At 43.0% G+C, this 23,542-nt stretch overlaps 1 protein-coding gene across 5 annotated transcripts in view; it reads left to right on the forward strand.

Annotated features, from left to right (window-relative positions):
* The window catches only part of SNX25 (sorting nexin 25), a 159,473-nt gene that overhangs the window by 114,780 nt on the left and 21,151 nt on the right, over window positions 1–23,542 (forward strand). For 4 of the 5 annotated variants that reach the window (XM_043546086.1, XM_043546084.1, XM_037897634.2 and 1 more), the window contains 4 exons: window positions 10,481–10,612; window positions 16,493–16,633; window positions 18,613–18,726; window positions 23,307–23,471. In XM_043546086.1, coding sequence (XP_043402021.1) covers window positions 10,481–10,612; window positions 16,493–16,633; window positions 18,613–18,726; window positions 23,307–23,471 — 552 coding nt within the window. The remainder of the gene's footprint in view (window positions 1–10,480; window positions 10,613–16,492; window positions 16,634–18,612; window positions 18,727–23,306; window positions 23,472–23,542) is intronic. The other variant, XM_043546085.1, reaches the window with a different exon arrangement.

A 23,542-nucleotide genomic window follows, 5' to 3' on the forward strand; every position in this document is an offset into this window, starting at 1 on the left:
AGACGGTTCTGTATACTCTTCCTGGTTGCTGCTTCAAAAGCATTACAGCTCTGGGGATCAGATCTGTCAGTAAACTTGCGCGCTCTCTGCTGGCCCTGCAGGTACAGAGCACAATGCCTTGTAGCTCCTGTAGTGGTGATAGGTTTACTTAATCTTAAAAAAATTATCCAAGAGAGTGGCTAAATTTCTTTACAAGGAGCTATTTAGAATTCTAAGGGCATTATTTCACCAGACTGTAGTCATTCTAAGATACGTGAAAATTTTAGCCCTACAGTATTGGGACCAAAATCATAACCTAGCTTTTTGCTCTTTAGAATACGTTACACCATTTGCCCTAAAATGATTATTTTTAGAAATGGGCTGGGATGGTGAATCTGGATTAGGATCTGGCTAAAGTTCAGGTTTAAAGATGATTTAGTGCTGTAGTGCAGCTATGACTGAGTCAAAATCTTGAGTTCTTGTGAGATTTTGTCCCCAAACAGTGGATGTCTTCTGAAGTCAAAACTTGCAAAACTCCCACAATTTTGAGCCATTTCTCCTTCTGATGAGATCTTTTCCACACTGGGGAAGGTTCAGATGTAGATACTCAAATCCAAATGTCCTTCTCCCTGGAAATTTCAAGGGTAGTATTTTCAAATTCAAGGTAATAGTTCTGATCCTTTACTGACTTATTTTGGTGAGGATTTTCTTTCTTTTTCGCCTTTTGTTCCAGTAACTGTGGCCACAGAGTAGAAAGGATATAACAGAAGCTGATGCTGTGTTGAAGGTCAAGTGGTCTGATTTTTTCTTCAGAGATGCTGAGCATACACAGTTCATGTTGAAATCAATGGGAGCTGCAGTTTCGCAGCTGCTCTGAAAATCAGGCCACTGCTATATTTAATGAACAGCAAAAGGAAAATATTGGTTGAAATATTAACAAAACACTTCACTAAGTTCTTTCCTCAACTCTGTTAAATTGAATGAAAATCAGCAATTCTTAATTTGAAAGATGAAAGAAATGAGGGATCCAACTCTTAAAATGTTGAAATGAATCTCTCTAAGGATCAGAAAGGGAGAACATTTAAAAAAAAGTAGATAAATAGTTTAACCCTTTAATTTTTCAGTGCATTTAACTGACCTTTTTAAATGTTTGTAGTCTGGGAGAATGGCCTGCAGATTTTAAATGACCTTTTAGATTTTAAATTACCTTTAAAAAAATCTAAATCTGCCACTCAGTTGTTCATTTTCTTTCTGTGCAAATCACTGCTCTCTTTGTGGGATCTATACAGAAACAACATGTGAACTCATCACAGGTTTGTAGCACCAATAAATTTATATGCTAATTCCCCAGTTGGTGCTTATATCCTCAATGATGTAAACAGAGAAGAAAGGAGCTGTTAATTTCAGATCCATCAGAAATGTGAAGAAGGGATTAATGATTGCAAATGGAAAATAGCAATCTGTAGAGAGACCTCTTTAATTTCAGTTGTCTTGGAAGCATATTAAAAACAGCAGAGCTCACACAAAAATATAATGCTAAGCAGTGTTTGGCAGTGTCCTTTTAAAAATAAAAAGCACTGCCATGCAGGGTATCTCAACCATTGTCTTCAGTTATGTCTGTGTGGATTCCACTGTAGTTATGCATGTGCCTCATGCATGCAAGATCAGAGTCTTCTGAATAGCAGTGTCCAGTAGGGCTGTGCATATGCCCTGTGCCACCTTCCCATGCTTCCTTGTGAGCATAAAGGGAGGAGTTGCCATGTCCATCCCTCAGTTCCCTCTTGGCACCCATGGTAGCAAGACACAACACAGTGGTGTCTGACTCACCACTCTCTTTAGTGCTTCATTCTTCTCCTCAGCTTTGGCCTGATTGGACTCGGAAAGGACAACAGCCCCGTACAGTGGAGTAAGGCACTTTGCGTCAACCTCTGCACACGGCGCACTCCAAACCATGATTATTTAAATGCTTCCTGTGTTGTGATGGACTAATCCCACTCACAACTGCTGCCTGGGCGAGAGCCAGGTTCCAGACAGATGCAGAGCTTGCCATTCCTTTTTCTCCAAGATGTGTAAGTTCAGATAGAGTCTGTGAGAATCACTTTTGAACTGGAGGAAATGGCAACGCCTAACAGGAGCAGAAGAAGCCATCCTTGGCTCGTGCCTCCTCCAGCAGACACCTCATGCTGGGATCCAGCAGTGAGAAAAAGCCAAAAAGTTACAGAAGGCACTGGCACTGAGATCCCTGGTGCCAGCAGCCCTAGTATTGGCAGCCTTGATACAAGTAGCCCCAGCATCAACCCCAGAACCCACGGACCCAGTGCCAAAGATCATCACCAAAAGGCAGGCCGACATGGAGCATAGGCAGTAGCATAGCTCTGAGCATCATTCTGGGTTGTCTTGAATGGAGGGACATAAACACCAGTCCATCAGAGACAAATCCTCTAAGCTCTTCAGTGGTTCGAGGGCTGGAGGGTTGAGTTCGACTGCAGTATAGAGGAAGAGCTGGAGAAGAGGAATAGCCCAATACTGACCTTGCCACCGGCATCGGTGCTGGCACTAAGGATTTATCCTATCATGGTTCTGAGATACATTTTGGAGGCGGAATGCATATTTCCACTCAAGACATCATCCACACCAAGACCATTGCTGGCACTGGATTGCCCTACCCAATGGTGCCACCATTCAATATCACCTTTGCCATCCCACTCGTTCTCACTGAAATGAAGCTGGGATGTGTCTCCCCTGCATTCAGGAGGGGATCATGCAGGAGGCAGTGGAGGCTCCTTGTTTAGGGCACAAATACAGGCAAAATGCAAGGGGCAGTGGGGTGGGTCATTCTCAATTTCAGTGCCTGATAACTTCATGGTTCTCCAGGATTTGCTGACCCAGATCACTGAGACCCTGAACACTGAAACCTTGGTAATCCAGGAAAAGTCCTGTAAACTCTTTGACCTCCTGAGCTCCTCATCCCCAGCCAGGATTGCCCTCCTCATCAATAAGGGTATGTGCAAGCTAGTGAAGTGACTTTGGTAGACTCCAGACACAGTTTGTTCTTCATCTAAGAGGATTTGAAAGAGGTACCAGGTCTCACAAAAGGATTTGAGGCATTTCTATATCCAGGGCCCCAGTGGCATTAGTGGGACAGGGTCAAAAAAAAAAAAGTGGTCTGCAAAGTGCATCTTAAAAGAGGACACTCAGAAACTGGAACTCTTCAGGCACAAGGTTTAGTCCTTCATCTAACTACAGCTCTGCATTGTGAGCTATTAGGCCTTGTTCTTGAAATACATTTTTCTCACCTGGGAGATAGCGGTCTCCTTCCTTCCAAAAATCTCACAAGATAGTAGGGATAACTGAGAGATCATGAAGGAAGGCCAAATGGTCACAACGTCTGCCTTCCTAGCAGCTGTGGATGCTTTGGACACAGCTGGCACATTGATGGCCTTGGGGGTCACCATGAGATGGGCCTTTTGGTTTCAAGCATCCAGCATTACTAAGGAGATGCAGTGCACCATAGAGGACCTGCCCTTCTAAGTGATGGACCTCTTCAGTAGCCAAACAGATGATGCACTCCACTCCCTTAACAGTTCTAGGGCTATGTTATGTTCACTAGGGAATTACACCCCAGCCCCCTACGGTAAGCCACAGTAATAATCAACCCCAAGAGCAAGAGAGAGCTCTATCCTCTTCCCAGACTAGTTAAACAGAGTACCCTTCGTGAAACCTGGTACTCCAGGAGACAATTGTCATCCTCCTCTTTTGTCATGTACCCAGCACCATTTCAGAGGCAGCAGGTTTGGCAGGAATGTGGGATCCACACTGACACAGTATCGTTACCTACCCCATAGTAACTGGGTCTTTGAGATGTGACCCACCCTGCTTTTCGGAGTCCTCAGCTACCATGGGCTTTGAATTGTGAGGGAGCTGTGGGAAGGTCGCAGCCACTCTACCCTTTAGACCTTCACATGAGAGTCCAGAGGGGGCCCGGGTGAATGTGATGAGGGTGTGGAAATAAAAGGATGATGTGACTAGTTGGTGGGAGAGGGCGATTTGAGTGGCAGTGTTACTGATGTATGCTTTTTGGGGGAGGAAATGTGATAAATGGGAATATGTCACTATTCTTTCCCTCAGCCTTCCAGACTCCTCTTGCAGATTCCCACTTCCCCTTGCTCTAGAGCAGTGGTTTTCAAACTGCATGTCATGACCCAGCACGGGGTCACGGAATGTCAGGCACTGGGTCGTGGCAACTCTGGTCAGCATTGCCGACCAGGCCATTAAAAGTCCCATCGGCAGTGCTGTCCGGCTAAGGCAGGCTAGTCCCTAACTTTTCTGACACCGCGCTGTGCCCTGGAAGCAGTCAGCAGCAGGTCTGGCTCCTAGGTGGGGGGGGGCCCACGGGGCTCCGTGCACAATGGGAGCTGTGTGTGTGTGTCTGCGGGTGAGACCCGCGCGGAGCTGCTTGCACACCCTCACCTAGGAGCCAGACTTGCTGCTGGCTGCTCCCCGGGCGCAGTGCGGTCCACAGTGCCAGGACAGGCAGGAAGCCTGCCTGAGCACCCTCACTGTGCTGCTGCCTGGGAGCTGCCCGAGGTAACCCATGCCCCAATCCCGTTCCCCAGCCCAGAGCCCCCCCCAAACCCAGAGCCCCTTCCTGCACCCCAAACTCCTCATCCCCAGCCCAGAGCCCGCACCCCAGCCCAGAGCCCTGACCCCCTTCCACACCGCAAACCCCTCATCCTCAGCTCTGTTCGGTCGCGGGCATCAACAGTTTTCTTCAACTGGGTCGCCAGAAAAATGTTTGAAAACCACTGCTCTAGAGTGCCCCCTAAGGTTCCTCTCCTGCCTCCTATCTTATCTCTAAAGTCAAGCCCCATAAGTTATGTCTGTGCAAACTCAGAGTCTAGTGTATCAGTAACTAGCTTGTCACTTGTCAAGCAGAGCAGCCAACTGCTCTTTGATGTTGCTGAGTTATAAGCAACGGAATCTAGGACATTATCTAAGACCTAGTAGCATGGCAGAATGAGAGGATACGGCAGGTAAAGGCAACTGCTAGGGCTGGTTTAAAAATTAAAGTGGTAGGTAGGTGAGGAGCCCAGAGATTTCAGAGGAGGTGATGGGCAGAAGTGGCTGAATGTTGTTCTTGTTAGGTTTGTCCTGGCTTTGAAAAAACTACTGGCTATTTAGACTAACTGAGACAGCGTCTGACTTTTGAAACCAGGACTATCTATTTAGCAACATAAAGGGAATTATGTGAGCACAAATGTGTCAGGATTAATAAATAGTATCAAATAATGTCAGGACACGAAAACCATTTAAGTCTATGGGAGTTTTCCTAATACCTGAAAAGTGTTACTACCTCTTTGGATTAATATGAAGTTTTAGTTACCATGCAACAGAGCCCTCCAGCCCACTCAATCAAGAGTCTGATGTTTGTTCTGTCCCCTTCACAGATCATAGAATCATAGAATATCAGGGTTGGAAGGGACCTTAGGAGGTCATCTAGTCCAACCCCCTGATCAAAGCAGGACCAATCCCCAACTAAATCATCCCAGCAGGGCTTTGTCAAGCCTGACCTTAAAAACTTCTAAGGAAGGAGATTCCACCACCTCCCTAGATAACGCATTCCAGTGCTTCACCACCCTCCTAGTGAAAAAGTTTTTCCTAATATCCAACCTAAACCTCCCCCACTGCAACTTGAGGCCATTACTCCTCATTCTGTCATCTGCTACCACTGAGAACAGTCTAGATCCATCCTCTTTGGAACCCCCTTTCAGGTAGTTGAAAGCAGCTATCAAATCCCCCCTCATTCTTCTCTTCCGCAGACTAAACAATCCCAGTTCCCTCAGCCTCTCCTCATAAGTCATGTGTTCCAGTCCCCTAATCATTTTTGTTGCCCTCCGCTAGACTCTTTCCAATTTTTCCACATCCTTCTTGTAGTGTGGAGCCCAAAACTGGACACAATACTCCAGATGAGGCCTCACCAATGTCGAATAGAGGGGAAATGATCACGTCCCTCAATCTGCTGGCAATGCCCCTACTTATACATCCCAAAATGCCATTGGTCTTCTTGGCAACAAGGGCACACTGTTGACTCATATCCAGCTTCTCGTCCACTGTAACCCCTAGGCCCTTTTTGCAGAACTGCTGCCGAGCCATTCGGTCCCTAGTCTGTAGTGGTGCATGGGATTCTTCCTTCGTAAGTGCAGGACTCTGCACTTGTCCTTGTTGAACCTCATGAGATTTCTTTTGGCCCAATCCTCTAATTTGTCTAGGTCCCTCTGTATTCTATCCCTATGTATCCTATCCTCCAGCGTATCTACCTCTCCTCCCAGTTTAGTGTCATCTGGAAACTTGCTGAGGGTGCAATCCACGCAATCCTCTAGATCATTTATGAAGATATTGAACAAAACCGGCCCCAGGACCGATCCTTGGGGCACTCCACTTGATACCGGCTGCCAACTAGACATGGAGCCATTGATCACTACCCGTTGTGCCCGACAATCTAGCCAACTTTCTATCCACCTTATAGTCCATTCATCCAGCCCATACTTCTTTAACTTGCTGGCAAGAATACTGTGGGAGACCGTATCAAAAGCTTTGCTAAAGTCAGGAATAACACATCCACTGCTTTCCCCTCATCCACAGAGCCAGTTATCTCCTCATAGAAGCCAATTAGGTTAGTCAGGCATGACTTGCCCTTGGTGAATCCATGCTGACTGTTCCTGATCACTTTCCTCTCCTCTAAGTGCTTCAGAATTGATTCCTTGAGGACCTGCTCCATGATTTTTCCAGGGACTGAGGTGAGGCTGACCAGCCTGTAGTTCCCAGGATCCTCATTCTTCCCTTTTTTAAAGATGGGCACTACATTAGCCTTTTTCCAGTCATCTGGGACTTCTCCCAATTGCCATGAGTTTTCAAAGATAATGGCCTATGGCTCTGCAATCACATCCGCCAACTCCTTTAGCACTCTCGGATGCAGCGCATCCAGCTCCATGGACTTGTGCTTGTCCAGCTTTTCTAAATAGTCCCAAACCACTTCTTTCTCCACAGAGGGCTGGTCACCTCCTTCCCATGCTGTGCTGCCCAGTGCAGTAGTCTGGGAGCTGACCTTGTTCGTGAAGACAGGGGCAAAAAAAGCGTTGAGTACGTTAGCTTTTTCCACATCCTCTGTCACTAGGTTGCCTCCCTCATTCAGTAAGGGGCCCACACTTTCCTTGACTTTCTTCTTGTTGCTAACATACCTGAAGAAACCCTTCTTGTTACTCTTAACATCTCTTGCTAGCTGCAACTCCAGGTGTGATTTGGCCTTCCTGATTTCACTCCTGCATGCCCGAGCAATATTTTTATACTCTTCCCTGGTCATTTGTCCAATCTTCCACTTCTTGTAAACTTCTTTTTTGTGTTTAACATCAGCAAGGATTTCACGGTTAAGCCAAACTGGTTGCCTGCCATATTTACTATTCTTTCTACACATCGGGATGGTTTGTCCCTGTAACCTCAATAAGGATTCTTTAAAATACAGCCAGCTCTCCTGGACTCCTTTCCCCCTCATGTTGTTCTCCCAGGGGATCCTGCCCATTAGTTCCCTGAGGGAGTCAAAGTCTGCTTTTCTGAAGTCCAGGGTCCGTATTCTGCTGCTCTCCTTTCTTCCCTGTGTCAGGATCCTGAACTCGACCGTCTCATGGTCACTGCCTCCCAAGTTCCTATCCACTTTTGCTTCCCCTACTAATTCTTCCCTGTTTGTGAGCAGCAGGTCAAGAAGAGCTCTGCCCCTGCTTGGTTCCTCCAGCACTTGCACCAGGACATTGTCCCCTACACGTTCCAAAAACTTCCTGGATTGTCTGTGCACCACTCTATTGGTCTCCCAGCAGATATCGGAGTGATTGAAGTCTCCCATGAGAACCAGTGCCTGCGATCTAGTAACTTCTGTGAGTTGCCGGAAGAAAGCCTCGTCCACCTCATCCCCCTGGTCCGGTGATTTATAGCAGACTCCCACCATGACATCACCTTTGTTGCTCACACTTCTCAACTTAATCCAGAGACTCTCAGGTTTTTCTGCAGTTTCATACTTGAGCTCTGAGCAGTCATACTGCTCCCTTACATACAGTGCAACTCCCCCACCTTTTCTTCTCTGCCTGGCCTTCCTGAACAGTTTATATCCATCCATGACAGTACTCCAGTCATGTGAGTTATCCCACCAAGTCTCTTTTATTCCAGTCACATCATAATTCCTTACAGATGGCTGTTTCCACACAGTGAAAAGATGAAAGTTTAAAGGTGAACTGCAAACTTTAAAATGAAAGTGAAGTTTGTGTGCTGAATAACCTGATCACCAGGCATTCAGCCAAAATTTAAACTAAACTTAAAATAGTCCTTCAGATCCTCCATGATCTGTTCGGTGAGCAAGGAGTATTTCACAGAGAAGAAAAAAGTACTTCCAGTTAAAGATGCTCTCCGCATGAATTAGGCTTCATATTTATACAAACACAGTTTTACAGAACAAAATATCACAAAAATGTTTCTGTTGACTTAAACACCCACTCAAAAATTCCACTTGACACTTGTTTGTGTTTGGAATTATTCTCCCAGGTTGTTTGCCTCCCAAAAATTGCAGTTTAGGGCTAGTTTATGAGAATCAGAAAGTAAAACTCACTGTCCTATTTTTGTTCACTAGACTGTGAGGAATGCAAAATGTGAACAAACAGTATAAGTGTTTAAAGGTAAATTCATTTTTAACAATTCTTTCCATTTTAATAATGTGAGAAGATATTGGTGATGCAGGTAAGGAAATCTAGTTACTTTAGAAATACAAGAACATTTTCTTTTTATTTGCTTAAGTGTCATCAAGAATATAGAACGATACATTTTCATGCAAAATATTACACACTTTACAGTGCTATAGCATTTGAGTGCAACAACAGATTTGTTTCGGTAACACTCTTTACCTTATAACCCTAAGTACAAGAAAAACACAATTGTAAATCGTAATAAAAACGTGTGTATATAAACATAGGAACACATACACTCACATGGTTAGCTACAAAATACTCAAAATTGTAATGCTATTTGAAAGAATGCTTATGTACAATTTTATTTCTGTTTTAACCTGTTGTTGATTTAAGTAGCATTACAGTTTTTAAGGTTTTGCTTCTGATATCAGTGCTATCTGTATAACCAAGCCATTATGACATATTGTATTCACATATGAATCATTGCTTCTTATCTCATCTTTAACTTGAGACTATGATTTATTTACACGTGCATGCATGTGCACACTTTTTTTTTCTAATGACAATGAAAAATATGGAGAGAGATTCATTATGCCTTTCTGCATTGTTACACTTGTTGAAATGTGTTTAATAAAATTGAATCAGTAATGGAATAGAGTCTGAGTATTTTGTTATATAAGGTCAACTGTTTACCTGTAGTCACACCATACCAATTTCTTTGGATCTATTCATCCTTTGTTGTTGTCTGAGTTTTTCCATGATTTCACTGTTACATTCTTAGTTGCCAGAATAAAATCATTGCAAGGAGATCTGTATGCAGGTATTACTGGAAAATCTAGATGCTGTTCCAAGAAGGATGATAGCTGTTTGAAGAGGGAGTTGTATACCTGTAATTGTAAATGATCCTTCACCTTACAAGAGACCAAATATTTAATATATAGAGGCAGAATTGTTGTAGATGTATAAATGTGACCACCAAGTTGCTTCTTCCCTGGTACAAGTTGGTCAAGGAGGACTTTAAATGAAGCTGAATTTGTGTGCTATTTCATAGAAGTGAAAGCATCAACTTGTTTTCTTAACTGTTCTAATCACACATTTTTACATATATTCCCAAATTTTCTTACAGTCATGTTCTGTAACAGTAATTTGCAAATCATTTTGCCATTTGTAAGATACAGCTTTCTTTCTTTTAGAAGATGATCTCTTTAAGAGTTATGTCCAAGCAAGAAAGTCTTTTAAATGTATATCTTTCAAAATAATTAATGCTGTTTGGCTTTTTTGGGGCCTATTAAATTGTAACTCCTTGGAATGCTTAGTTAGGTAATTAAGACACAAGGAATGAAAACTATTCATTGGTTGTTCAGTCACGTTAAGTATTTCCTAAAGAGAGAAACTTGTCAACAGAGAGTACCTACAATGTTTATATAATCTTTGACTTGAAAGTGTTCCTTTAAAAATATTTCTGTACTGATTGCCCCCTCTTGCCTGGTGAATGGTGATATTTGGCATGTATTTCTGGGCCTATTTCAGGTTTTTCTTTTAGCACTGCAAGTCGACTTTTAATTGATACAGTGTATTTTACCAATCTATATTAGACTGCGTAGATTGTACAGATTCGGGATTTTTTGTAATGACTTGTCCCGCAGGATTATTCCTTTTTCTCTCCACTCCCCTGCACCCTTTCCATCTCTTGAATATTATAACCAAAGAAGCCAGTGGCTATGTTATCGTAGGCAGTTTCTTACCAGTTGTAATTCCTATATTTTCTTTGTCAGATTGTTTCCAAATTGAAGGATGAAATTACTCTGATGGAGAGAGAACACAGTGACCTGCGGTTGCACATTGCAAGAACAGATTGGTGGTGTGAAAATCTTGGCATGTGGAAAGCCTTCATAAATACAGGCGAGGTATGTTTTTGCTGTGTTTTTATCCTCTGGTTCTCTTCAAATTCTCAGTGTATAAAGAAAAAGAAATGCTTACGTTCATTTTGTCAGAGTGTATTTAAAATAACCTCATCAAGCTCTCTCCTCCCACCCCCCCGCCATTCACAAACATGTCTTATCCTTCAGCTCTGTTATTCAGGAGCTATAGGAACATCTGTAAATATATCAGTGGGTTCAGGCATCGGATAAAGCGGTATGGCATCTAAGGAACACTCTTGTGCTTCAACAATGAGCAGATAGAGATCTGTGCCTTGTAATCTTATGATGCTAACTGACTGAGATACAGTGCTGTTATTGGCATGCATGGTGTTGGGGTTCCCCTGAGACCTCTTCTACTCAGTTCCCAAAGAACTCAGTTGGAATTCAGTCTCATCACTCAGTTTCCTTTATTTGGCATACAGCAAAGCTACAATGAGTTGATCAGATTCAACAGTAGGTCGTAGGTATAGGAGGTGTACCACACATCCAACGTTACACAGCAAACTTCTTCCTTCGTACACATTTTCACATTACATTGCATTTACTATACATTGCATCACATGTTTTGGGTTTGACTTGGTCACTTTGTAGGAACCAATCCCTGTAGAGCATGCTCTGTCCATTCACCATCCATGTACAACTTACTCTTTACCTCATCTTATGTTCCAGGATTATCTTGTCCATTGTAAATGGCTCCTTGGGTGTTTCACCCTTATCCTAACTAGTACAGACGTTCTTTTTCCAGTCTGCTGATCCATTTACTTATCCTAGGTAGCACAAATACTCTGTTTTCAGCATGCTAATCAGTGTACCTCCCTACTCCTGTCTTCCAAGAAATGAGGCCTTTCCCATGTGTAATTACTTGTGTCACGCCAGGCCTACATTCCTACACATAGAAGACCCAATATTTGCACTTGCTATATTTCATATTATGATCTTCTATACCAATTAAGTTTTAAAGGACTGTTCGAGATACTGGATGAGGAGTAAGAAAGCCAACTTACAAGGTGAAACACTCAAAGGGAATTTCTGAAGTAGTTTGTCAGTGGGTGAACCTTAGAGGAAAGTATTCTTCGAGTCGTGGAATGTCCTGATGGGTGCTCCACTGCAAGCATTTGTGACTCCGCATGCCCGGTTGTTCATGAGATGTTTGCAGATGTGACTCATGTCCTGGTGCAGATCTGAGTGTTCCTTGTTTTGAAGAAGATGACTCAACCTACCCAACTTTTGTTTGAGGACTACAGACACGCAAACTTATTGAATGAATTCTTGCAACTTGTGCAATTCAACCCATAAAGTTATTGATTGGACAATGAAAGATAAGAAGTGTGGAATCTCTTATTCCTTTACATGTATTAGGTAGTAGACAAGAAGCATTTGTTACAAAGGGGGTGTTGTCCAGTATTAGTCATACTTACCTCATCAGACCAATACATAGATCCTCCTTGAGCGTTTCCTCTGTAACAAAACTTAATGAACTTTAAAAGTGTTTCTAAACCCTACTATTTTTCTTTACTCTTTTAAAAATCTGTTTCTCACTAAATAAAGAAGATTGTTTTCTGAACCTCAGGGACGCTTACATGCACACTGAAAGTATTTCTTAGTCACAGCATACATCTTGTGTAGTAGAGATGCAGCAATTCTAGTTGCTTTTAAAGCTAAGTCAGCTCTGTGTGCATTGATGCTGTGGTTATTGCTACACTCCCTGAAAGTAAGTAGGTAAGTGTGTTTGCATGTGTGTGTGTCTTCATAGATTCTAAGCCAAAAGGGACCATTGTGATCAAAATACTCCAGTTGAGGCCTAATTAGCGTGGAGTAGAGTGGAAGAATTACTTCTCGTGTCTTGCTTACAAGGAAGTGTTCACATTTATGCAGTGACTCAGTAGCACAATTTATAGGACCAATTCTATATTGACTTAAGGGACGTAAAGGCTAATTAGATCTCTGTAGGATTCTCTTCCCATGCTAGTAATAAAATGTGTTCCTTAAAATATATTTCTAAATAAATAAGTGCAAATAATTTTCATGGTGTAAAAACACAATAAACTTGGGAATGAATTGCTATTGCATTTACTTGGTTATGTCTTAGGTTCCTGTAAATTAATGATAGCTCTCTTTGGAACAAAACCACAGGCTGTTGTTCAAGTGGATATTAGATCTAACATGTTAAACATGATGTATCATTTTGTTAAACTGAACAGTTAGTGTACTGCATTCTGTTTTCTTTCTGTTTTGTATTGCTGTAGGTGAGATGACCTAGCTCTTTTATACTAATGAATACTGTACTAGAATAATTAGTGTCTTCTTGCCAGCTTCGCTGTCCAGGTCTCTTAAATTCTTGTTTCATTTTATTCAGGATTTCTAAGTTATAGCATTAACATGTACAGCTAAAATCCTGACCTGGCAAGTCAGTAATGCCTAGCACCCAAAGTTGTAGTTGTCTACGGCGGGGTTGCAAACAGGTGTCAAGGGTCACGACTACCCTTCTCTTCCCTTCCCTTTTTACTGAATGGGTAGGGTGTTCTGGCCTGATCCCAGTTAAATAGGAGGAGCGGGTTCTGGGTGTGGTCCCAGTATGATAACGGGAGTCCCAGTATAGAACTGGTTGATAGCCAATGACCTAAATGAATAAGTTGTAAGGACCAGTAGACTAGGCAGTTAGGTGCACGTTGAAACCTGAATTGTATTTTATTTATACAGCACTGTGATTGAATGGAAAGGCTGGGGAAAGTCTTGAAGTTGCAGTTCTTCCGAGCAAAGATTTAGTGAATAATTCTAAAGTTTTCTAGCTGTAGAGAATAGATCAGTTCAGAGGACCTAAATAGTCAGCACCATTTCCTTCTCTATAACGCTGATTGTTGCTTATCTCAGTTTTTGGTGTGATGGCAAGATGTGTTTTAGAAAGAGAATTAGTTCATAACTCATTCTAATGTAGCCTGAAGTCAAATTGTACAATCCTTATTGCAGAGAGTCTTAGTGAAGGCAGAGGTTACTGTATTGCTGTATAGAGTGACTCACAGGGAAAGGAAATAGTCTGTGACTGTACAATTTTTAAACTGAAACCTAAATAAGCAATATATAAAATTCTAAATGGATTTGTGTGACAATAAAAAAAAATGCAAAATCTAAGCCCTATTTGTAGTAGAACTTGACTTGCATATGTCAATTTTTAAGGTTTATATTTATCAGAAAAGCATGTAGCTGTATGAAATAAAAATATAATCACTGCAAATGTTGCAGTCTGCAGATGTTGTTTCAAAACAAGCTGTCCTGATAAAACTATCTTTGGAGACAAAAATTTTTGGGTGTTTTGTAGAAACCGAGAGGAGGATTTAATGTAATTGGTAGTAGAAAAACAGTAACCCTACATGAGCGAGACTTGCAATTACACTTCATATAACACTCTTAAAACACATCCTCAGCTGTTGTCAATTGGCATGGCTCCACAACGGAGTGGAGATGCACTGATTTACACCAGCTTACTATAGCTTAGGGCCATAACTTGTTTTGTGCAGTAATTGGTTCCTGTTGACTTTATAACACTTCTTTATACGTTTGTAGATATTATACCTCTTTTAGGTCCTCTTCCGTAGATTTGAACATACCATTTTCTAAATGATTTCCTCTTTTTCATCACTCTCCTCTGAACTCTTGGTAATGTTTACTAATGTGGTGCCTGAATTGAAGCCCGCACTGCAGCTGAGATGTACCCTCTTTTGTAAGAAATGGGTACACTCATGCCCAGAGGCATGTGTAGAAGAGAGAAATTCTTGCCCTTTGTGGAGTAGGTGCTCAATGATAGACCATACCCTCTGAAATAATGAATTTTTGCATTGTCCTGAGGCTGCCATATAACTGTCATAGGAGGAGAATTAAGAGTCTGAAACCATCTAAATATCTTGAGTATGGAGTACTGAGTCAGTCCTCTTCTCCATAGCTAACTATATGTAACGTGAATAACTCTTATTTAAGCCAATGACTCTGGGTTGATAAAGGTATGAGTAGGATATGTCATGAAAGGAGCTGTGGAGTTCAGCCTTAGACCTAGTCACTAATAATGATCACTTACCATGAGCCCCTCCATCTCTGATCTCCCAACCCTCATAAATCCATGTGAAGGCACAAATCCAGGCTCTACCAGACCAAGGAAGAAAAAGACTGCGTAGTTCGACTCTCACAGAAAACACCCTGCCACCAGTTTCTTCTTCTTTGCATCACCGGAGTTTCAGATCAAACACCTCTGCTGTTCTCAAACATGGAAGCCTGGCATGGGAAAGAAAGGTAGTCCCTTGGGTAGCTATGTTTGAAACCATGTAGGGTTTTATAAATTAAAACTAGCACCTTGAACTTTATCTGGAAATTCATTGGGAGCCACTGAAATGCTCAGTTACTGGGGTTGTACACATTCGGCACTAGGCTGAGTTCCTTAATGGTCCTGTGTGCAGCCCCAGGAAGAGCATGTTACAACAAGAAGTAAGTTTATAAGGAGACATTTTAATGAAATGTCACTTACAGTGATGGTATATCGACTGTTAGAATTGCCTGCCACTAGCATAAATAGACATGACCAGACTTTTACAACCCTCCCAGTGGATGTTGTCATCATCTGAATTTTACGGTTTATCCTGACTGTAATTGAATTAGTTAGAAAGTACCTTCTGAGCAAGCAAAATTGCCTAAAAAGCCAAAGCAAACCCATGCCTGTACTTTGGAAGTATTGATTTCATTAGGGGTTTATTTAGTAAGGAAAGGGCCTCCTACTTTCGCTGTTTGTCTTGTTTTGCTCTGTTAATCCATTTGCCAGTCTTCTGAAGAAAACTATATTGTAATGGGGAGAAAGGGTGATGTTTTGGTTGAGACATGAGATTAGGATCTTAAAGATCTGAGTTTGATCCTTGGCATTGCCACAGACCACCTCTGTATTCTTGAGAAGGGCTTTTAACCTCACTTTGCCTCAGTTTCCCTCATCTGATAACACATACTTCACATATCTATTGTAAGTTTTCATTCATTGATAGTTGTAAAGGATGTGAGATCCTCCAATGGGAGGCAGCTATACATGTGTGAACAGTACTCTTAAACGCAAGTAATGAATGGAGAACTGAAATGACAGCCTGATAACCCCCGCGAGTACAGGCATCATCTTAAGGATTGCTATGGCTTGTGTGTATGGATATCTATATCTCAAGAGAAGACAAGGTTGAAAAGAGAGACCATGAAGAATATGAAACTAATCAAGAAAATGCTAAGAAAATAAAGTACTGGTAAGCAATAGGAGAGGTCACTGTTTTTTTTTAAATGGAATTGAGCCTGAATGCAGAGACTCTGGTTATTGAAACAATGTGAGAGCAAGTCCCTCAGTTTCTCCCTTCTGTCTCTGCACAGAAAGGTTTTTTAATAACATTAGAGTGACAGCAGTGACCCATGGAGCAGCAATACGGTGCTTAGGAAAGAAGGCAGAGCAGAAGTTAAAACCTGTACAGTAAAATATGGGAGGATGCATGCCTGTCACCACACAGAAAGAGAGAGAAAGGAGACCAATCTAACATGAAAAAAACTTTGAAAATTGTAAAAGCCAAGTGACTGTGTCCCAAGAAGAGATTTAAAATGGATTCTGTTGATGTAGGAGGTGTTGCAAGGCAGTCAGTGAAGAAGATGAATGTATTAACGGGGGGAAATTGCAGGACCCACAGTATCCTGATCAGATTTAGTCTAATAAGCCAAAGTTTGGTATGAGGCCTTTATGCTAAAGCAGAGAGAATGAAGCAGTGGCGAGAATCATGAATCTGTATGCAAGTTAATTTTTTTAACGTTTTGCTATCTATTTACTGTCTCAGTAATATACATTCCCTCCCCACCCCCAAGGTTGTAGAAGAAAATGGGGAACAAGTGCCATGCTACTTTGTCATGGTGAGTTTACAAGAAGTTGGTGGAGCTGAAGCGAAGAACTGGAGAGTTCCCAGAAAGCTCAGTGAGTTTCAGAATTTACACCGAAAACTCAGTGAGGTAGGAATACTTTTTTGTGTGAGTGGGGTTTTTATCTTTTAAAATACTAGACACACATTCAGAAAAAAAACCAGTACTTAAAATAAAGTGACCATTGCCACCTCTAATCTATGTGAAAAATAAAGAAAATAGCTTAAATATGAAACCTTTGTTTAGAAAGTAAAACAAGCCGTTTCTATTGTAAGCAAAAACTGTATCAAAGTTTGGTGGAAATGAAAACCTCTGGTGTTGGGCTCCAAAGGTGAGGTTATTAGCTTCTTGATTCACAAGTACTTTTTGATGGCTAATTTACTGAAGGAACAGGACAAAGACTTTGTGGAGATAGCTGCTTAAAATGGACAACAGGAGACTGATTGTTTTCAGAAATGAAGTGGGTAGGCAAGAGTGCATACAGACTGCCATTTTGGAATGGGGAAATTAAGAGGGTGGGGGAAGAAATCTTAGTGGAAGGGGCCTGGAGTCTTTTGGGGGTTCCCTCCATATGTTTCAGTAGCAAACTTGTGGAGGGAATCACTCTGCTGCAGTTTATTTAATCTGAAATGAAAGGTGGAAAGAAAAACAGAAGAGGCTTAATTTGAGGAAAATTTGAATCCCACCACTTTCACCTTTGTCACCCTTTTTTGCTTTAATTACAGTCTTCCTTCAAACTTTTTATCTCCTTACCAATTTAATTGGATTTCCATGACACACTTGCTGCTTCCCAATGTCTCAGTTGGCCTTTGTGTCTTATGCTTTATGACTAATTGACACTGTTCGTGGCAAGATTGGTTTTCTGTCTCCGCCTCTTCTCCTTTTCTTCCTCTCTCTTTTTTATCTATTGTCCTGCTTCTTCTAACTCATTGTCTGCTACTCCTTCTTTATAACAGGCCCTCCTTATCCCATATTGTTTCCTGGTCAAGAATATAGCATGCCCTCTCTCTGTATCGTACACTTTCTGTCCAGCCCTGCCCTCCTTTTTATATCTAGTTATATTAAAATGCACTTTCCATTTGCTTAAAACAGTGGTTTTCAACCTGTGGTCCACTGACCCTTTTGGGAGTCTGCAGACTATGTCTAAGGGGTCAGCGAAAGCTGACTATGAAAATAAAGTTTCAGATCCCAGAAAAAGCATTCTGTTTTTCTGATCAATAAAAAGTATGTGAATACACACAACTACAGGTCAAACCCCAGAAGTGTTGTCGTTACCATAGAAGCCTACAGTTTAGTGCCCTTTCTCATGCTATGTCAAATGCCATGCCCAGCACGTTAACTGAATTCTGTTCAGTCAGTTTTCAGTCTTACCCTTCTATGGTAGGGGTCTGTGAACCACAGATTGAATTTCCAAAGGGGCCTGCACCTCCATTTGAAATGTTTTAGGGGTCCGCAAATGAAAAAAAGTTGAAAACCATTGGCCTAAAACATCTAAATATTCCAGAAACTGGTTATTCCTCATTACTGTATTTTCAGACCAGCTGCTGTTTACAGCCTCTTGCCGTTTTGGACCCAGGTTTCTTTCGAGCAGCCAATTTTTGCACTTGTTGACAGATTGCAAAAAAGTTTGTTCTTGGCCTTTTCTTGTTTAATAATGAATTGTATTTGCTGAGCTGATCCTGTGTCCTAGTGGCTTCTGCTCTGTATTGCCATATGAGCCCGTTTTGAGTTCTAGGCTTGGTCTCTGGCTCCCAAGGCAAGTGAGGGCTTGAAGCACTAGGAGGGACAGCCCTTTGGGAAAGAAAATGCCTCGTTTTATTCTGAAGCAACTCTTTTATTCGACATAGGATTGGTAGTGATGGAGCTCCAAAGGAAGAGTTCCTAACCTGTGTTACCTATGGGTGGGCAAGGGAAGGAGTTCTCAGAACACTCAGAGGGGTGTGGAAGGGAGAGGAAAATTAGGGGATGTCCTTGCGTCTCCATTTATACCCATATCCCTTTCTGCCTTTTTGCTGTATGTGTGTATTAAAAATGTGATGGAATAATCTTTTTGTGCTTTCTCTGCTCAGTGTTTTCCATCATTAAAGAAACTTCAGTTGCCTTCTCTCAGTAAGCTGCCGTTCAAATCTGTAGATCAGAAATTCATGGAAAAGTCCAAGAACCAGTTAAATAGCTTCTTACAGGTAAGAAAACAAAGATTGTATGCTCTTAAACATTCTATTAATTGTGGAGTCAAAAGGCAAACTGGCTGCCCCTGTTCTGTGCTGCTGGGCTCTGGAATCCACAGTAGCTTGTCTGCATAAGTGTGTGACACATTTTCTCCCAATCTTTAGGAAAAAATCCTATCTCTGTGTCTTTAGTACTGTTCTACAAGCGCTGTTTAGAACAGTTGTCACCAACTGGTCAATCGCCATCGACCAGTCAATCCTAGAGGATCTCCCAGTCAGTTGCGATCTCCGGCAGTGTAGCGTGGCAGCTGCTGAAGCACACTCCCTACCCCGGAAGCACACTCCCTTACCTCCTGGAAGCGGCCAGTGCGGCTCTGAGGGCGGGGGGTCTCTGCGCACTGCTCCTGCCTGCAAACACCGCCCCCACAGCTACCATTGGCCGGGAGAGCTGTGGGGGCGGTGCTTGCAGAGAGGGGCAACATGCAGAGCCATATACCTCCCACCCCTCCCAGGGGCCGCAGGGGCGTATTGGCATCTTCTGGGAGCAGTGTGGGGCCGAGGTACGTAGGGAGCCTGCCGTAGCTTCACTGCGCCCACTGCCAATCGGGAGCCACCGGAAGTAAGTGCTGCCTGGTGGGAGGCCACACTCCAACCCCCAGCCCTGACCCCCCTCCCAGAGCCAGCACCCTATACTCCCTCCTTCACCCCAACAGTCTGCCCCAGCCTGGAGCCCCTTCCTGCACTTCTATCCCAGGCTCAGTCCGAAGCCCCCTCCCACACTGCGAACCCCTCAGCCCCAGCCCAGAGCCTGCGCCCCCTCCCGAACCCCAACCTCCTACCCCAGCCCTGTGAAAGTGAGTGAGTGTGGGGGAGAGCGAACTACGGAGAGAGGGGGGGATAGAGTGAGCGGGGCAGGGCTTTGGGAAAGGGGCAGGGCCTCGGGGAAGGGGCAGAGTAGATCCTGGGTTGCCCTTGGATTCAAAAAGTGATCTTGGGCATAAAAAGGTTGGAGACCACTGGTTTAGAAGGTCGTGCTGCAGTCACTGCTCCTCCTACCACAGGTGCGAACTTTCCAAAGTGCCAACGTGGGTGCTCGACCCCTGGCTGGGCCCAAGGCCCCGCCCGCACTCCACCCCTTACCCCAAAGCCCCACCCCTGCTGTGCCTCTTCCCGCCCAATTCCACCTCCTTCCCCGAGCGCGCTGCATCTTCGTTCCTGCCCCCGCCCCCTCATACCACAAAACAGCTGTTTGAGATGGGTGGGAGGCGCTGGGAGAGGGGAGGAAGCGCTGATCTGTGGGTCCTGCCAGTGGGCGGGAGGCACTGCAGGGGTGGGAGGGGAGCTGACGGGGGGCTGCCGGTGGGTGTTCAGCACCCACCATTTTTCCCCCGTGGGCGCTCCAGCCCCGGAGCACCCACGGAGTCAGCACCTATGCCTCCTACTCTGGGAGGACCAGGGAGAACTCACACCACTCATTCTTTTGTGACTTTCTGAAAGTCTGTAATTCAGACAGTCATTATGTTCTTTCTCTTGGAGAGATCTCAACGGGTAGTTGCGGACAATCGCCCCCTTCCCAAAGAGCTCTCAAGTGTGCAGTGCCACAAGGAGTCATTCTGTTACCTCTCCTGTTCAATGCGTGTATAGGACTGTTAGGAGAGCTAGTAAGGGTGCATGGGGTTCAATATTTTCACTGCGCCGTTGACATCCAACGGTATGCCTCTTTCTCTTCTGATGTAGTTCAGCACCTCAGCCAGTGTCTAGCTGAGACTAGGGCAAGGCTGAGAGCAAGCTGGCTGATGCTGAACCCAGCTAAGGCAGAGCTGACGATGGTGGGTTGGGGGAAGCAGCTGGAGGAGATGGCAGAGGTAATATCGGCCCCCTTGGTTGAGGGAGTATGTGTGACATTGGTGAATAGTGCTCACATCTCATGGGTGATGTTTGACGCCAAGAAGCTGTTTGAAGATCATATTACAGTGGTGACCCAGTCAGCTTTTTAACATCTGTATCTGGCTGGGAGGTTGCGACCTTTTTTTTCTGATGTGGACCTTGCCACTTGTATCCATGCTTGTGTCACCTCAAGATTAGACTATTGTAATGTGGTCTACATGGACTACACCTTACAACCATTCAGAGGCTGAAGCTGGGGCAGAATGTATGTGCTTGCTTAGTGAGCAGGACACCTCACTGGGAGCGTGTGACCCCAGTGCTTTGGGATTTGCCTGGCTGCCTATTGGTCTCCAGGTGAAGCTTAAAGCATTGGTCATGACATGTAGACTGTCAAGCCCTAAATGGCCTGGGACTGGCCTAGCTGAGGGTCCACCTCTCCCTGTGTCCTTCTGCCACAGCTGTGGTCAGCAGTGCACTTGAGGTGGTCCTCTTTGTTATAAAAGGTGGGGGTTGCTGGCAGGGCATTCTCTACTGGGGTTCCAGGACTCTGGAACTTGCTCCCTCATTTGGTTCTATGGAGCCTGAATTTGGTGACCTGCAAAAGACACCTCTTGAATAGGGTCTCAGAAGGAGGCTGAAGGTGTGCTTTTTAGATGATGAAGGGAATAGGTGGTTGGCTGGCCAAATTCCTGTGGAATTGATTTCAGTGCTGCTGAGGTTTAATTTGATAGTATGTATTGTATGATTATGTAATTATATTAGATTGCCTAGAGCCTTGGCTAGGCATCATTATTATTTTAAATCTAAATAAATGAATAAAAGGTATGGTTTAGATAGGACAACCTTTAAAGTGGCTGTGTTTTGCCCCAAAAGGTGAAATTGTATTTGGCCTCCGGTAGCAACAAACAGGAGACATTATACAATTTACAGATACAGCAGTAGGGGTTTTCAGGGCCACCTGGGTTTAACATTGCTGTTTGTTTAAAGCAGACTGTTTAACAATTAAGAAAAACTGTTCTAGATTCTGACGTTCAGAGACTAATAGGCCACCTCTGAGTCAGGAAAAATTAAACTAGCGTATTCATTGATATGCAAAGTAAATTGTTTGATTTTAGAGTAATCTTTTTCCTAGATAGCTTTTGTTTGTTTTCCAGGTACTATAATACAACCAAACATTGCTGTAAAACAGCAAGGTATATTTCCCTCAGGAAGTGAAATAATTGTATGTATGTTCTCTTTCAAAAGTAGAATGTTGCTGAAGTGGAACTGAGCACCATTAATATTCAATGTACTTTTTTTTAAACTGGGGATAGGATTTCAAACCCTGAATGTTTGCCATTTCATTGCTGTGCTTTTCAAAGGCATCATTAAAAAGTAGCAGAAATGTATTGAAATATGAAACTCAATTAGATTATTGCATATCTAACTGCTATTTCTTGGGTGCTGTACTACCCTTAAATAAACACTTCAGATTTTAGGCATCAAACTTCAAGACTTTATTTTTTCCCCTTCTGTGTCCTCTTGTCCCTTTCTGTTTCCTGCTGTTCTAGATTCCCTTCACTCCCAGCTGCTCATGGTCAGGTGCCCCATCCTCCATCCCAATAACCTTTCCTGCAAACCATCCTTTATGTCAGTGTCTGAGGAACCCCCTTTATTTGGTGCTGCTTCTCTGGTGCTCAGAACCCAATCCTGTTTATCTGCATCTTCCTTCTGCTCCAGATTCCCTCTTTCCACACCCACAGACCAGGCAAAGCAGCTAGTTCTGTGCAGGTTTCCCTGCAGATGAAGTAAATTAGGTAGAGAAAGTATAGTTTCAGGCAATCAAAAATCTCCAGATTCTAGTTTCCAGTGAAAAATAAAAATGACACTTGGGCATGACTACAGGGGAGAGCTTAGTGGATGGGCAATTTATAGCAGTGCCTAGTTGGGAAAGAATTACTGGCAATAATCTGTGAAAATCAAAGCACATGCAAAGCCTTGACAGAAGGGAAAGCTATTATCATAATTTCACTGTAACTATGGGTATTGTACGAAAAGTGACTATGTAAAAACAGTTCCTCCTTACTCAACAAATATGCTCCCTGTGTATTTCCTCTGTGTGTCTCATATTTGCATATTTTACTGTCTAAAATGTGCTACTTTTTACTATTAAATAACTGCAGAGCCAAGATAAGCTGAATTCTGTTTTGGGTCATACATCATTTTACCAGCATTGTTACCAATGAACCTAATACTCCTCTCACTTATACTGGCCTAAATCAGGAGTAAATCCATTGTAACCATTGGTATATTACCAGCGTGAGAGCCGAGTCAGTCCTGGCGTTTAAGTCTTTATTGGAGAAGAGGGGGTGATGTACAAGCCCAAAAGAATACATCTTGAGTTTCAGATCCCATGTTGAGCTTGTGGCATTGGCATTTAGAAAAGCCATCTCTCTAGTGGTATGTCAGTTTGATCTCAGAGTGATTGTGAGACCATAAGCTTGGAACTCCACAATGCCATTTTTATAGTCCTTTTAATTTTCCGCTTTTAAATAAATAATGTTTTAAAACCAATTCAGACACTCCCCTTATTCACTAACGCTAGTCTCACTGTGCACCTGATTAGTGTATTAATCAGCTATACCGAAGAGTCTGTTGCACCTTATTGCTTAAATAATTCATATTTAATTGATATGTTGTGAATAGTCTTCATTCTGTGTTCTCCACAGAAGCTGCTTTCTGATGAAAGACTATGTCAGAGCGAAGCACTTTATGCCTTTTTGAGCCCTTCCCCTGAGCACCTCAAAGTTATTGATGTGCAAGGAAAGAAATCTGCTTTTTCACTCTCATCATTTCTGGAAAGACTTCCTGGTGATTTCTTTTCTCATCAAGAGGTGAGTGGTAGAAAAGTAATTTTCCTAGATTTAATTATTTGTCCAATATAAGCTGCTAATACAACACTTTT

Source organism: Chelonia mydas, chromosome 4, assembly GCF_015237465.2.
Source record: "Chelonia mydas isolate rCheMyd1 chromosome 4, rCheMyd1.pri.v2, whole genome shotgun sequence".
Classification (NCBI taxonomy): domain Eukaryota; kingdom Metazoa; phylum Chordata; order Testudines; family Cheloniidae; genus Chelonia; species Chelonia mydas.